The following is a 16,198-nucleotide window of genomic DNA, read 5'->3' as shown; positions in this document are numbered from 1 at the left end:
TTTCAGGGGCGAGATGTATTGCTGACGCGCAACAAAGGGAGGAGGCGTTATCGGAACGAGAAACAAAACACACTGTTATTATGTATGATTTTCTTCTCTTTTTTGGAGATTTTTTTGTATATTGTATTATACTTTTCTCTTTTGCTTTTCTTTTACTCATTTCACGAAAAACGTGTGTTGGGAGCGTATTGACGCATCTGTTAAATGTTACTTATTCACTTGGAATTAAGTTAGATCTACGTTCTTTGTTGAACTCTTAACCACAAATATACTCTCTAGTGTTATTGTTATCATTTAACCATATATCAGAAGTCTTACTTGCTAATTCGATCGTTATAGTATGTTATCAAAACATATCTTTTGTTCATGATTCTATCCACTAACATTAACCGTATTTTAACAAGGAATAAAAGCTGTCTCCTTACTAGCCGAATACGAGCGAACCTTCCTTGTGAGTGAATGTACTGCACAGGTGCATTATCTCATCACTTTTTTTTAACTACGTTATCTCACAAACGCCTATGCATCTGATGCGAAATGATATCAGTTATTTTAAAGATACAATCAATTAAACCCTCATCGAGACATGCTTACACTATAGTATGCTTATCTTAACTTATCGAACAACGTTTAAGTTACTTTACACATTTAAGAATGATCGTACGCCTTCGCATCGTACCCTAAAACATCATGACAACCCTAAATTACGTTTCTTGGCGCGATGGTGGCGTAGTACACGTGTGTCCGCGGTGGGGCAGTCTACTACATAGAGGAATCGCATTCCGGGCTCGGTTCTTCTTGCATTTGCGCGGATCTCTCGAAATCTTCTGCAATGATCAAAATTGACGTAAATGGTCAAAACTTACTTCTACACTTTTAAGCGTGATGCAGATGAGGATGCAAATCGAGAGCCGGCGTTTTGATGAAGAAGCGTGTCATGGTGTTGCCTTTTCCGGAACAGTTTCGACTATCGAAAAATCGTAGTTAGTTGGTGTACTTCGTAACCTTTTCTAAATAAGTTTTACTCTCAATGGCATAGACAACTCGCAGAAGAGGCGAAAGAACTCCGCAGGAGCCAAAGCCTCTCTAAACCATACTAACAACAACAACATAGACAACTCGCAAACACTCTCCTAATTTCTAACAAAATAGAAAAAAAACGATAGCTATTCCATACGAACACACCCTTCATTGTTCAACTGATTAAACAAACAGCTCGAAAGGAACGGCTCAGCTTACGCTATCGTCCAGCAGAGCGCGCCACTTATTCCTGTTACCCATTTCAATGATTCGAGCAAGTTTATGCTACCCGTATCGGCTCCATATTGTTTCTACTGGATTTGTGTGTTGCTTCTTTTTCTTTTTCTTCTTAGCCTTTCTCGACCCACATAGGCCACGGTTTACACACACGGTCGTCTCGTGTCCATCCACAAAATCACTGGACTGGTAGGACCTGATATTAGTGTGAAAACTTATTTCACAATTATGTGAATTAAATTTGTTTGGTTTGTGAGAAATGCACTTAAGCAAGTCTCAAGAATATATTTAAAAATAAACATTATGGTAGCACAGATGGGGAGATTTAGAATGATGCATTTCAAATGAATCTGCTAAAAGAATGAAGATGTTAAAAGGCGAAAGGGCAAAGGTAATTACAAGATTCAAGATCTCTTTCCAATTTAACAAATATCTAACATCAGAGGTGTGGCACATTCGAGGTTTGAACAAGATGATTACGTTTCCAAAATTTTGATCCCTGACATTATAATACTCAGTAGCTTTTCATATTACTCGTTGGAAGCTGTACTAGTTGTTTGGATCTGATTAAAAAAAAGAACATAATATATTGACCAACTCCACCAGTAGGTTCAAATGTGACGCAAACATTGATGAACAGGGAATCTTAGAAAGTTTTCATTTGGTTAACTATGTTTAAATTGGACAACAGATCCCCAAACAAACAAAAAAATAGCATGATACCTTGGCATTGTTCAGCGCACAAGCATCTGCTTTCATCCATTCACCCAAGATTTGAACAGAGTTAGGTCCTGTGCAACACAGTATAATTACACAATTATTGCAAAAAGTATTAACTCACTACTCAAAATTTGAAAATATCTACAACAACAATATATCCTAGTATTATGTAGATTATTATTTGTTGATCTACGCAACAGAGTATTATGTCAACTAATACAACTTAACAGCATGCCCGTCATGGGTTCAAACCCGGAAGGGACCGTCCATCCATACGTAGGATTGACTATCCTGCGTTGGGTACATCAATAATTAACTAAAAGCAGAGCCCTCTAGTGGTACAGGCAGGCTTTTACCGACAACGGTTGTTATGCCAAAAAAAAAAAAAAACAAAGGACATTTGTAAATATGATGTCCACGTCGCCTTCAGGGTTCTTGCATAGATTCCGTAGCAAGGTTTGACTATCCGGCTGCGTGGTAATGAATTATGTCTCGAAAGCCTGTATAGGCCGGCATGTCCGCGTAGGACGTTACGCCAAATAGATGAAGAAGAAGCATAGGTCCTAAGCAATATATGAACGATCGAATGATCATACGCTATCGATAAAACAATCTACACAATTCTTCAATTTCGTCCAAAATAATGAACACATAACAAAACATACCTAATTCCTAACTACTTATGGTGCAAAAAGCATGATTGCTGTATCATAACTATCAACATTAATTTGCGGTGCATAATATTTAAGCAAAAATCTTCACCTAACAACTTACCCTGACAACAAAGATCAGTAAATAAATCCTTGATGGGCCACGATGGACGCCCAAACAAAAGAAAACAAAAAACTATTGCAAAGCCACCGAACGAACGTGTTGGATTTTGAACAAAATTTGAATATTCAAATGCATCATATGTACAAGATGCGCTACACAGTCTTTAATTAAAGAAAATCGGATGTTCAAGCGTGTACCCACTGACACCTGACATGATCAATAACGATCAAATCGGTGTATAACGTTTCTTTCAAACTACAGAGACGGAGTATTATGTTATAAAAAGTTTAACGGCGAGAGTGAGAGTTAATACAGGCTGCTTTGAGAGTTTTCATCAAAGGAAAAAATATTTAGAAAACAATAGTTACGGTACTGCCCAACTAAAAACTTACGGTAATCGAAATTGGATTTGAAATGTGACTGTAGTGAAAATTTAGTTGAACAGTGGATCTATATTCCGGATATCAATACCAAAGAAATTGAACTGTTTTGACCGAGTACACAAATTAATGTAATAGTAGAATCACAAATAAAAAGTGAAGAAAATATGTAAAAAAGACCAAACAAATTTGTGACCTCTTTCTAGCGTTATCGCATAAATTGTGTGTGTGGTTAGTGTTGAGAAGTGGGATTTTTAGCCTGTGCCTGGTGGTACTACTTAGGTCGTCGATCGAGCACCGTTTTTATAAACCATTTTGCATGCCTTCAACGTCCGGTGCTCCCCTATGGCCGGCCAAGCCAATCGTTTGGTTCCTGCTACCCTGCCTGCCTGCGCAGTAAGGCAAACAGTAATTCGATGTGAACCGGCCGTGACCAGATAGAGGGGCGGTTCCGGAACGTCAACGAGACACGCCGGGCACAGGGGTTATGTTAAATGCTGTTACGCCGTTAAGCGTCAGCAGTTCCACTTCAATAGCTTTGGTTTGGGGGTCCGGTTGGCTTCAACACCTCCGTTTCTCGACTGCCACTCACGTACACACACGCCACACCGCGTGCGCGCCACCAATGTCAAAGCTGCCATCTCTAACTCTCTCCTCCGTGTACAACTGGCTTCAATTGGTTTTGGATGCTTGCTGGGGCTTTTGTCAAGCTTACCAGCAAGCAAAGTTGTATATTGATCGGTCTCCTTGAGAGTCTGAGTTTGAAGTGATTGAACACATAACCCGTTTTGGCGGATGGTTTCGTTTTTCGACGAATGGTTTTGCCCGTTTCCGGCACATTGCTTTATTTCCTTCGTGCACTTTCTTTGTTGCTTTCTCGTTTGTTGTAAGCACAATATTTTTTCATATATTTTTTTAAATGGTTTTCTCAGATGCTCTTTTCATGTTTTGATTTTGTTGTGGCTTGTTTGTGTAAATTTTTTTTGCCATCTTTTAAGTTTTTTTTATTTTGTTTTTTTAGCCTATAATTTTTTGGCTCATGCCCATATTTTTTGGCATTTGATCGTTCTGATCTCTTTAATTTTTTTCTTTTTTTTTGTTTTGTTTTTTTTTTTAATGGCTCTTGCCTTTTTTCAATTTGCAAACTGAGAAACCTCACATCATTTTTTCATCATTTTGTACTGCATGGTACGTGCACTATAAGCTCGGTTATAGTACGAATCTCTAGAGAGAGAGATGTCTCCACCCTAGTCTCGTGTCACAGGCATGTCTCGAGCATAGCCCTCTTCCGCAAACCACTACCCGTGTATCTCCATTCTACGGCTGAATAACGACACATGACACATCCCCCATAGCTCAGGCAAGGGGAATTTGATTATTAAAAATATAGTGATAAAGAAAAATCGACAGTGTGTGGTTGGGAGGTGAAATAAGTGTTTACAGTCGTCATAAAAAATCAAAGGAATTGGCACATTAGACCACAATTCTTAATTGGAAATACGATGAAATGGCAAAAAAGGATTGAGAGTCTAACGGTGACTCGAAGCATACTTACTCCTTACGCGTCGGCAATGGGAGAGGTATTGAGCGTATCGATTCTTGTCCTTCTCGTCCTTGCAGCTGATAAGGATCGAACTCAAATGTTTGAATGCGTACATCGCCACCTCGGAGGCGCACGCCAAATCCGGCAGCCTCAGGGTCAGCACGACTGCCGAACTGTCGTTGTCGATCGCGCTGTTGCTACTGTTGGACAGATTGCTCAGCGAATACCCCAGTGGGGTAAACGAAGGCTCACGTTTAATCTGACCGAGCAGCGGTGTTGCGGCTGCAGCAGTAGCAGCAGCAGCAGGCACTGCCGCCGATTCGCGAGCAGAGGTAGTAGCATTGATATTACTGTTCAATGTTGATTTCAGATCTACGCTCGACTGGCGAGTCATCTTTCGTGGTGGTTGATCGTTGCTTGGAACCACCTCATTAGCTATAAAGACATCAAAGTGATACCAAAAATAGTATTTAGTATTAAATCCATGCGTTCGTGAAAAAGTTTATCAATAATGTGAGAGTGTGTAAGAGCACAAGCATTAGAACTCACCATGCTTCCGCTTATTCTTATTATTCTCCCGACCTCCAGTTGCCTTGCTATCGTCCTTCTCCATATCACGCTTCGGGCAGCTGCAGATTTTGACACTGATCGACTTTCTGCCCAGCAGAGTGCCGTGTTCATTTTCCACCGTGAAAACAAGCGTCGTGGCGCGCCTTTCCATCGTAGGACATGAGTTTTGGCACAAGAACTCCAACGAAACTGGCACAGTCTGTTGCTTCTCAAGATGCTGCGGCGTGCCGCCATTGTTCAAGTCAACCAGCACCGCCAAACGATCCTCGAAATTTACCCCTTTCTCCCGGCCCGTGAAGGAAGCGTCTGGATTTAGGCACCGCACGACGTGCTCTTTGTGCGCGAAATCTTTAGCTGTAAACAGTGATGTGTAACATATTTCATGTGTACCGGGTGAAGGAGTGTTGACCACCCACGGTAGAAATGCAATAAGAAGATTGTTATTTAAACTCGGCTCAATAATTAAGCATTAAATGGTTGACTTACCGCCATCCTTCGCTATATCATCCTGGCATCTGGAGATGGTTTGGTAGGCGTACTGTGAGTTCGAGTACACCAACATGATGCGCAGCTTCAGTCGACTGTAGTCCGATGGCTGCATGTAGGTAACGTCAAACGTGACCGGAGTTTTCTTCTTCACGAACAACTTCTCGAGTGCGTTCGAATAGCACCAGGCAGAGGCACTGCACGGCTTTCCACTAATGGCAACGTTGAACTGTAACAGCGGGTGGGTGAAATCATCGAGCACCGGGATTTTCTTGTAATGAGTCGGTTCTTCCCGCCCATCCAGCATGGTCAATAGTTTTGCATCAGTTTCGTACTTCACACACTGCATCTCGGCCACCCCATTGTTGTGGAAGAAATCATTCAACATGAGTTCACTCAAATCGCTACCTTGCTGTGGTAGCAAATCATTCGTCTGTAAAGAAAAGCACCGTTTCGGTCAGTTTGGTCGCAGTAGGAAGCTACCGTTAAATCTAGCATAATTATATGTTAAGCGTTGTACAGTGTTAAGCCCTTTTTTGCCGTGAACACATATTAAATAAATAAATAAAAAGCTATCATGTTACAATTGCTCACTGTAAACTTCAAATAATAAGATTTGTTTGAAAAGAAATTCGCAAAAAAAATTGCATATTTCGCTCCTTTCTTCTCGCAGAGCAAAATCCCAAACGAAATCGTGTCGAAACGTGTTTGTTCATGTTTTAAAGCCCGTTGGGTGGAGCATATCCCCACATAACAGTGTGGTAGTGAGAATCTTACTTCAAACGCATCTCTCTTTCTTTGGAGCCCGCGAAGCTTCCCACGAGAGCAGGGCTCGCGCTTCAACCAAACCCGTTGCATGCTTCATGTGTGTATGTATTGGTGCGCCAAGAGTACGCAGCCGGCAGACAACCTGTAGCTAACTCGCTTACCCCCTACATAAACCCCACCCCTAGCAATGTGCCCACGAGAGGGCTTGTTCGTATGAGTGAGCAGACAAGGGGCACGACTGTAAGTGTGTGTGTGTGTGTGTCTGCGCGAACGAATGAAGGGAAATGCATAGAATGGAAGAAGAAAAGGGTTATTTCTCTCGGCATCCGCACAGGCTGACAAATTCTTATCTGCGCAATATGCTGAATTTGCACGCCATTGATGATATTCATTGATAAAAAAGGTTAATAAAATGTAGAATAATCACTCAAAATATACTTACATTCATACGGAACAGTGACTGGCAATCTTCTCCACTGTAACGAAAGAAGAACAAATGTTAGAAGAAAAAATAGTACGGTTGAGTCCTATACAATATAAACACAATCTTTTTCTACTTACTTCTGATACAATGCGGTGTTAATATCACCGAAAATTTCTCCGTTCAGCATCTCCATATTGGATGCCATGGCGTAAGATCTGATAAAACTACCTGTTGAACGAAAGAAGAAACAAAACACCCGGATGGTTAGAATAGTTTATCGATGCTCTTGTGTTGAAAACTCGTCGATTTCTGCGTGGGGTCAATAGAAATCACGCACAAGAAACCTTGGACGCAGGTAGAGAAAATAGGCGTTTCAACGGACCGAAGGAACGAAGAAAAGGAAATATGCAAGAATCAGAGTGCAAAGAACAAGCCTCCTACCAGGAGAAAGAAGCATAAAAAAGAAACGCAAAACATCTTCAACCGGGTGTTCATGTGTGAGTGTAGACTCTTCCAAGAAAATCATACATAGGCTTGGCCCCCGACGGAGAAATCACACCACCATAATATTGTGTAATTTTCTGGAGTTTAGCGCATCGCGACCATCGGCGAAAACGAGCCCCCTTATTCTATATGCACCCCTGTAATTGTTAGGCCCTTCAAGGGGCAGGTTCTTTTCTTCTCAGGTTCAGCAAAACAGGCCCATTAAAAACCGGTTATGGGCGAATCGTGATGACTCATAAGATCTCGAACCCGCGCCATCTTTAATCGGGTTGCGTTAATTTCGCATACAACGATGGAGCCCCTCAATATAAACATTGCATCAGAATTCCTGCACAGCAACCAGAGACACGAGATATAATAATTGAGGTTAAACATTTTCTACTTACTTTTTATAACAACGTGGTCACTTTCACAACGAGGTACACATAAATCACATTCAATCACGGACGTAGCCAGCTTCTCTCCCATTTACATTAGATGGCCACTTTTTGCTCACAACTACTAACAAACAAACTTAGAAAAAAAACTTCACTTCTACCAGTATACGGAAACGACGGCGATTTGCGACCGATCACACCAAGCGTTCAAAACACAATAACATTGCCCTGCTGCCGGTGCCGCTTCGAATGCGCTGGACCGGTAAAGGAAGCTCTTCTACTTCTTGTTTTCCCGATTCTATCTCTTCCGCTTGTCACAATTGTCAATAACAACAAGTTTGTTTTTCAAGTTTCTACTGACCACAATCAGTGTTTTGTTCATGAAAATGCTTTCAGTTAATACTGTGTTACCATATTTTTAATTTAATTCTAAATTCTCGTAAATGCTGTCCGTAAAAAAGTGTCATTGTTTTTGTATGAATAAAAAAATCTTCAACCGGTTGGGATGAACGGTGAACTCCGGTTGGTGTAAAATTAAAAAGCTGGACGATTTTCCCCTTGCATTCTTCGTTTTATAAGCTGTTCCATGTGTTCTGCAATGAAATATACATTGATCCTTACGAGCAATTTCTTTTAATCAATTAAAATTTACACAAAAACACCATTTTGAACCGGTTCGCGAACAGCTTCGTCGAACAACTGTCAAAATAGGGTTTGACAGCAGCGCCAATGCTATTTTGTCTTCGCTCTCGCTGTGTTCTGCAATGCTCGTAATTTCGCGTTCCTCTTGCTAACTTCGGATTAGTTACAGTAAGTTAATAATTTTACGAGGCGAATGTACTGAAATTGTCTTGAAAACCACGGCTAAAAGTGCGTGTTGTAGTGGGAAAGTAAACGAAACCCGCTTCCCATCTTCGCAGAGGAAGCTGTGTCGTTCGCAGTGAGGTTATGTTGGCGCGTTTTTTGACGGCTGCCTTGTGAGTGTGAGTGGTGTGTTGTGCGGTGCAAAAGAAAGCCGATTCAAGGTGACGAAAAGTGAGCAAAAATCTTTGTGTGCATTTGTGTAGAACTGCGTTCTAGAAGGTCCAGCTGCTCGGCCGTGGTGAAGTGAACCCCGTGGTACCTTTGTTCGATCGCAGTCGTTTACGCGTTCGTTCGCCATGTTCGGTGCGAAGCCCGGTGGCTTTGGGCAGCCAACCACCAACACTGGGTTCGGTACGTTCGGGACCAACACGGCGGCTGCAAGCCCGTTCGGCCAGACGACCGCATTCAGCAAACCGGCAACGGGTGCGTTTGGGGCGACTCCGGCCTTCGGACAGCAGCCCACGACGTCGCTCTTTGGCCAGACGCAGCAGACTGGCGGGCTGTTCGGGGCAAGCACCAGCACGGCACCAGCGTTTGGTGCGGCAACGACGCAACCAGGGTTTGGCGGTAAGTGGAAGCAATGGGGGAAGGTGCGATGCAGTGCATTCGCATGACGTCACACTGCACTGAATGTTATTGCGTCGCAATTGGGACGACGATGCGTCATGAATGTTTTGATTTCCCATTTGTTACTTGATGCTTAATGCTATTTCTCCATTGCAGCCTTTGGCCAGGCACAGCCCCAAACGACGTCACTGTTCGGGACGCAAAACAATACCGCCGCCAATACGTCCCTGTTTGGCAACAACAACAACACCACGTTCGGTGCGGCCAAACCGGCCGGATTCGGTGGGTTTGGCCAACCCGCTACCCAAACGACATCCCTGTTCGGGCAGTCCACGACGAACAACACGGCCACGACGGGCTTCTTCGGGCAGAACACACAAACTGCCGGGGGATTGTTCGGTGCGGCAAAGCCGGCTTTCGGTGCGGCTACCGTACCGGGCGTCGTCGGTGGCAATGGCACGGCGGTGGCCAAGTATCAGCAAACCCACGGCACGGATACGCTGGTTAAGAATGGGCAGACGACCACCGTCAACACGAAGCAGCACTGTATTACGTTCATGAAGGATTACGAAAACAAATCCGTCGAGGAGCTGCGATTCGAAGACTATGCCGCCAACCGGAAGGGCCCACAGGCGGGCGCACCGGGTGCCGGGGGTCTGTTCGGAGCCGGCACACAATCGACCGGGCTGTTCGGTGGCACGGGCGCTACGCAGACGACCGGGCTGTTCGGACAGAATCAAGCCCAGCCAGCCGCGGGCGGGTTGTTCGGCACGTCGACCAACACGTTCGGTGCAACGACGACACCGGCCTTCGGCACCACTGCGGGCAGCACGTTCGGAAAGCCGTTCGGCAGCACACCGGCGGCCACTTCCGCGTCCGGCTTTGGCTTTGCGCAATCGACCACGTCCACGCTGGGCGGAGGGTTGGGCGCGAACAAACCGGCGTTCGGTGCGACCGGTACGACCGGCGGACTGTTCGGACAAACGGCCGCCCCAGCGACCAATACCTTCGGCCAGACGCCGTTCGGTGGATTCGGCACGCAAAACACGACCGCCCAGCAGGGTGGACTGTTTTCGGGTGCGGGCGCTGGCACGGCTGCTCCGGCTGCCGGTGCGTTCGGGACGCTGGGCGCTCAGTCCACCCCGTCCAGCTTCAGCTTCGGCACGAACACGCAAACCAGCGCGGCCGGATCGACGCTGTTCGGGGCGAAGCCGGCCAACACGTTCGGAACGCTCGGGGGCACCACGTTCGGGCAGAGTGCGACCTCTAGCGCGGCCACGTTTGGGCTCGGTACGAACACGAACGCCGCGGCAGGAAACTCGTTTTTCGGCAACACCTTCAACAAGCCAGCGGCGACAACATTCGGGCTGGGTACGAACACTGCAGCCGGTGGTGGGATCGGTGGAACGACCGGAGGGCTTACGTTCGGCACGGGCACATCGTCCCTGTTCGGTAACACGGCTGCCAAGCCGGGCGGTCTCGGCACCGGGACCAGCCTGTTCGGCAACACGTCCACCCTCGGTACGGGCGGTGCCTTCGGTACGATGAACATGGGAACGTCGTTCGGTGCCGGCACGGGTACCGGTGGACTCGGCATGTCGACGCTCGGTGGACTCGGCTCGATGGCGCAGGGTGCGGCAGGACAGCAAGCCGTCCCGATTCATCAGCAAATTCTGGCGATGGCTACCTCACCGTACGGTGATAATCCCATCTTCAAGGGTATCAAACCGTTGGCTGGGCCATCGGAGGACTCGCTGAAGCCCACTAACCCCTCGGCTCAGAAGGCGATCCTGGAGGGATCCAATTACCAGCTAAAGATATCGTCCCGTTCCGGCAGCACGGACCGTGTTAAGGTGAAGCCGCTCGGTGCGGCTCAGCTGAAGAAATCGATCTTCGAGGGACTGGAAGAGTACGACAGCACGCTGGAGGATAGCTTCACACTGAAGCCAAATGCGAAACGCTTGATCATAAAGCCGCGCACCAGCAAATCCATGATCATCATTCCGGAGTCGGGTGGCGGTGGCGGGCGGGAAGGAGGACAGTACAATCTGTCCGGCGCATCGAACACATCGATCGGTGGCGATGCTGCCCCGACCCCGACGCGTCTGTCCGGCGCTGGAGAGTCATTCCGCAACCAAATTCCAACACACCTGAGCGACAGTGTAGCGGCGGGCAAAAATCAGCCGCAAGGATCGACCGACAGCAGCAGGCGAGTGTCGTGGCTGCAGTCGAACGTTCTGGACAAGGTGCGCCAGCAGCAGCAGCAGCAGCAACAGGGCGGCAATCCGCGTCTCTCAGAGTCGGTGCTGGACAACACTATCAAAGAGTTTGCAGTATCGTCTTCAACTATGCGAGCCGAAAGGGCTAGCTCCATGACGTCGGGTGCGATTCGCGAAGGTAGGATAGTATAACTCCGATGTTTCGCTGTGCAGTAGCATTCACTAATACGGTTTTCTTTCAGAATCGGGCGAAGCGGATGATGGCGGTCCGAGAAAGGGTGCCGGAAAGGACAGTGCCTCCAGCACATCGCCCGTCCTGGGCAATCAGACGGTAAATGATAGCTTCTCGCTTACGAATCGTTCCTTCTTGAACGAAACGAGCGTTGGGGGTGGAATCGGGACCGAACTGTCTACATCCGTCGCTGCTGTGGTGGAGGATGCCGAACCGCACCCCACAGGGATAGTGCTGCGTCGTGTGGGGTAAGTGGTTGGTGGGAAGTTTATGCGCGAGTCATTGTCTTATTGCATTGTTTCTCTTCGCTTTTTCGTCGCCGCAAGCAGCTACTACACCATTCCTTCGCTGGATGAAATTGCACAACTGATGGATGACGAGAGTCGATGCGTCGTTCCGAATTTCACCATTGGCCGCAAGGGCTACGGTAATGTGTACTTCAACGAACCGATCGACGTGGCCGGACTGAACCTGGACGAGATTGTGCACTTCCGCCACAAGGAAGTCATCATCTATCCGGACGATGAAAGCAAACCGCCGGTGGGCAGTGGCCTGAACCGCAAGGCTCAAATTACGCTGGACCAGGTCTGGCCGCACGATAAAACGCTGCACGAACCGATCAAAGATCCGCAGCGGCTGGCTCTGCTAGACTACGAGGGTAAGCTGCGGCGTGTTTGTGACAAGCACGACACGCGCTTCCTCGAGTACCGGCCCGATACGGGCAGCTGGGTGTTTAAGGTGGAACACTTTTCCAAGTACGGGTTGAGCGATAGCGACGACGAGGAGACGCTTCCCGTCGATCCCAAGAAGGTGAAAATCATGCCGATGGCCGGTCAGCAGCGAAAGGATCTGCTTCAGAACAAAACACAGCAACCTACCGGTGCCGTGCCGAAGCAAGGTGTTAAGGATGGTGAGCAGAACGGACAAGAGACAGAAGATGATCGACGGCAGCAGCAGCAGCAGAGCAAGGATAGATCGGTCAATAACAATACGTTCCGACATGTGGCTGCATTCGAGAATGGTGCGGAGGAGGAGGAATTCAATCCGTCGACGTATGGCGATGAAAATATGAACTTTTCCTCCCGATACCATCGGGACAATCCGACCAGCCCGACGGCTGCTATCGCAATGGAGATGGGCACCGATCCGCACAAAATTCAGCTCATGAAAGCGTCCTTCTTCGCCGACGACGACTTCGATGGGCGATCGGTTGCGTCCGAGTTTGGCCACAGCGAGGACCGGGACAGTCCGGATCAGATCGTACCCGGTACGGCAACGCGCCCGACGGTGACCGGAGGCCCCACCAGCGGTTTGCTGCTCCAGAGCCTGTACAGTACCAGCAATACCGTGCAGCGTAAGTCAAACGTGCCGCTGACGGGGCAATTGCTGAAGCTCGATGCGACACCCTCGGCGGGTGGCTTCGGTCCGGGCAGCTTGCTGAAAACATCTACCGCCAAAAGCATCCATGCCGGTTCGTCCCTGAGTTTGGCCTCGTCCAAACAAACGGCCGTGTCGAAGCAGCAGAAACAGGTGACTGCCGATGGCGGTGTGCTGCAGCCGATTCTTCCTCCCATTGCACGCCCGCTCGGTCCGCAGGCGAAGCCGCTCGCACTGAAACCAAAGGTTGAACAGCTGCACCCGATCAACATTGTGATTCCGCTGGCCAAGTCGATGCTGCGTCGCTTCCTGAACAACAAGTCCAACTTGGCGTTTTTCCACGGGCGCAAGTTTAAGGTCGGCTGGTCGTACGGCACGGCGATGGTGCAGCTAAATACGCGCGACAACTGTGCGGATCTGGTGCGTCACTTTGAGTCGCTCGTCAGCTCGACCCCCTCGCGGCTCACCCTGATCGGGATCGATGCGGTGAAACCGTTCTTCCGGGGTCGGGGGGATAATGATTTTTCCCCCGCGGCGCTACAACTGCTGCGCCTCAAATCGACGGCCGATCCGGTGACGTTGGACGACGAGTCGTTTGCCCGCACGATCGAGGGCCATCTGCGGGTGCGGCTGCGGCACGACGAGCGTCGCCATCGAGATGCGATGGAGAGCGACTGTCCGCATCTGGTAGCCGCCGGAAAGTATCAGGCGCTGGAGGATCATCTGCAGGAAGCACGCGCGCTGGTCGAAGTTTCGACCGATGAGTACAGTGAGCTGTGTGCGGAGGTTTGGGCACTGCTAGCCGCTCTGTGGGGAGCACGGGAAGAGCTGGAGGGCGTCGATGAAGCCAGCCATCTGAGCACCATGTTCCGGCGTGACCTCTTCTCCGAATGGATCGAGGACGTGGTCACCATACGCTCGCAGCAGAGCAGCAAAAAGGGCGAAAAGCGCGACTATCTCGACCAGCTGCTCGAGCTGATCCAAACGCACAAGGTGCTGGAGGCGTGCGAGCTCGCTTTCACCAACAACGACATCAATCTGGCGATGCTGCTGGCCCAGATCTCCGGTGGGCCGGTAGTGCGGCAGCTGCTCCAGCACCAGCTCACCTGCTGGCAGGACTCGGAGGCGGATAAGTTTATCGATCCGCGGCGGCTGGAAGCGTTCATGGCGATTGCCGGCATACGCATGATGAGCTCTTCGCACGGTCCCATCAACATGTTCGAGCACGTCGACTGGGTGAAGGCACTGGCGCTGCACCTGTGGTACGTGTGCCCACCGACCGCGTCCATTACGGACGCACTGGTGGGCTACGAGGAGGCGTTCGGGTCGACCGAGTTCTTTACCCATCCGCCGCTGCCACCGTACCGTGCGCGGTACGCACAGAAGGGACCGAACAATGGTCCCATCCACGATCTGCGCTTCCACCTGCTGAAGCTGTACTCGAAGCGTAGCTACCCGCTGGAACCGCTACTAAATCCGGCCTCCCACACCGCGGACGTGACCGACTATCGGCTGAGCTGGCTTCTGCTGCAGGTGCTGGAGACGCTCGGCTATCATCACTGTTCGGAGTTCAGCCGCAGCCAGATACACGTCGCATTCGCGAGCCAGCTCGAAAGCCACGGGCTGTGGCAGTGGGCAGTGTATGTGCTGCTGCATCTGAGCGACAAGGCACGGCGGGAGCTGTCCATTCAGCAGCTACTGTACCGCCACATCCAGCTCGTATCGGACAGTGCGATCGACGACGATACGCTGGAAGCGGAGCGGCAGGAGTACCTCTCCCGGGAAAGCTTCATCGTGGAAGAGCTGGGCGTTCCGGAAAAGTGGATTTTCTGGGCGAAAGCAGTCCGCGCCGGTGCCGAGTTCGATTACAAGCAGCAGGCACACTATCTGCTGCTAGCCAAGCAATGGGCCTTGGCGCACGATATGATACTGCAGCACTTGGCGCCGGAGTTTGTGATGCACAGTAAGTGGGGAATTGATCGATATTGCGGCTATCAGGAAGCTGTGTAACTATTGTGTGTTATTTATTTCCCTCCCTTTTGCAGACAAAGTGCCACAGCTGAAAGCAATGCTGGATAGTATTGAGGACACCAAACAGATACCGAGCTGGTCAACGAAGGGTCAAATTTTGGTCGATTTCATTGAGCTGAATGCGCAGGTAATGTTGGTTTGACGATAATTCGTATTGCATACGTCCCCAATACCTAAATCCCATTTCCAAATTTTGCTTTCAGTTCGAGGTGATGCAAGAGGCCATGGACGAGGCAGTGGTTGAACAGCGGCTGGAAGGGCTGAAGCCGAAGCTGTCGGAGCTCTGCTCGGTGCTCAGGATGTTCCCCTGCCCAACGCCAAAGCACTGGCTTCTGCAGAGCGAAATAGCGCAACGGCTTGCCTACCTCATCCGCACGCACTACGCCGACGATCCGCAGATCAGTGGCAGTGCGCTGATGCGTGGCGCGCTCGAACGATTACCCTTGCCGGAGGAGCACGTGCTGGAGGAGCTGGACCACATGCTGCGCGCATTCATGGCGGAGGAATTAAAGCAGAAATGAGCGGAAAGGAATTAAAGCAGGGGTGAGAATAGCATAACGAATTGTACATTATGTTGTGGTCATTGTGTTTGTGGTGAATTAGGCTCGCCGTAATGCGCCCCGCAATAGGCTAAGAGGGGCTTCAGTGCACGCCTAAAAGGAACTAAATAGAGATACGAGGATGCGGCACGAGATCAGTGGAGCAGTGCAGCAGCTACCGTGTACAAGCGTACGTTTTCCTTTCTTGTTGTACTACTAAGTGACTCTATTCGATATAAAATTACATTACATAAATAAAACAATTATGCCAAGATCAGAAACAAACGCTGGCTTAGTTTGTGTGTAGCATCCGAAAAAATGGGGTAGAGAAAAATCCCAAGCGTGTTTGTTTCTGAGCTTTGGTGTAGTTTGTAATAAATAATTTATTTATTTTTTTTATAAAGAGCGTTCTTCTTTTAAATAATTAAATAATCAATTAAAATAGTAAACCTTCATTGAGACAGATGTTATAAGCTGAGATATATATCCAATATGATGGCTCGCTGTTGGGGAGCGCTTGCTGTTGCTGTTCTCTCTTCTCACTGCTTCCTTTGTGTGCTTCTTCG

At 48.5% G+C, this 16,198-nt stretch overlaps 2 protein-coding genes across 2 annotated transcripts; one reads left to right on the top strand and one right to left on the bottom strand.

Annotated features, from left to right (window-relative positions):
- Positions 1-132: 132 nt before the first annotated feature.
- LOC1273612 (cellular tumor antigen p53) lies at positions 133-8,415 on the bottom strand. Its single transcript, XM_003436046.2, has 7 exons — positions 7,813-8,415; positions 7,060-7,150; positions 6,941-6,974; positions 5,731-6,163; positions 5,224-5,598; positions 4,687-5,109; positions 133-827 (listed from the first exon to the last, which is right to left on the bottom strand). The coding sequence occupies exons 1-7, from the start codon at positions 7,892-7,894 to the stop codon at positions 763-765; spliced, it is 1,503 nt and encodes a 500-aa protein (XP_003436094.2). The 5' UTR covers positions 7,895-8,415; the 3' UTR covers positions 133-762.
- Positions 8,416-8,963: 548 nt separating this feature from the next.
- Positions 8,964-15,917, top strand: LOC1273613 (nuclear pore complex protein Nup98-Nup96). The gene is made up of 7 exons (XM_061650777.1): positions 8,964-9,234; positions 9,391-11,631; positions 11,696-11,933; positions 12,015-15,025; positions 15,108-15,220; positions 15,297-15,636; positions 15,697-15,917. Exons 1-6 carry the CDS (start codon positions 8,964-8,966, stop codon positions 15,612-15,614), a joined length of 6,192 nt encoding a protein of 2,063 aa, XP_061506761.1. The 3' UTR covers positions 15,615-15,636; positions 15,697-15,917.
- The last annotated feature ends 281 nt before the right edge of the window (positions 15,918-16,198 follow it).

Source organism: Anopheles gambiae, chromosome 2, assembly GCF_943734735.2.
Source record: "Anopheles gambiae chromosome 2, idAnoGambNW_F1_1, whole genome shotgun sequence".
NCBI lineage: Eukaryota > Metazoa > Arthropoda > Insecta > Diptera > Culicidae > Anopheles > Anopheles gambiae.
Note: the sequence above shows the minus strand (reverse complement) of the source record. Positions and strands in the feature narration are given on the sequence as shown.

Coding starts and splice junctions, on each gene's coding strand:
- LOC1273612 (XM_003436046.2), bottom strand. CDS start 7,894: ATGGGAGAGAAGCTGGCTACGTCCGTGATTGAATGTGATTTATGTGTA. Junction 6,975..7,059: donor AACACCGCATTGTATCAGAA/GTAAGTAGAAAA, acceptor CTTTCGTTACAG/TGGAGAAGATTGCCAGTCAC. Junction 6,164..6,940: donor AGTCACTGTTCCGTATGAAT/GTAAGTATATTT, acceptor TTTTCTTTACAG/ACGAATGATTTGCTACCACA.
- LOC1273613 (XM_061650777.1), top strand. CDS start 8,964: ATGTTCGGTGCGAAGCCCGGTGGCTTTGGGCAGCCAACCACCAACACT. Junction 9,235..9,390: donor GACGCAACCAGGGTTTGGCG/GTAAGTGGAAGC, acceptor TCTCCATTGCAG/CCTTTGGCCAGGCACAGCCC. Junction 15,026..15,107: donor GCCGGAGTTTGTGATGCACA/GTAAGTGGGGAA, acceptor TCCCTTTTGCAG/ACAAAGTGCCACAGCTGAAA.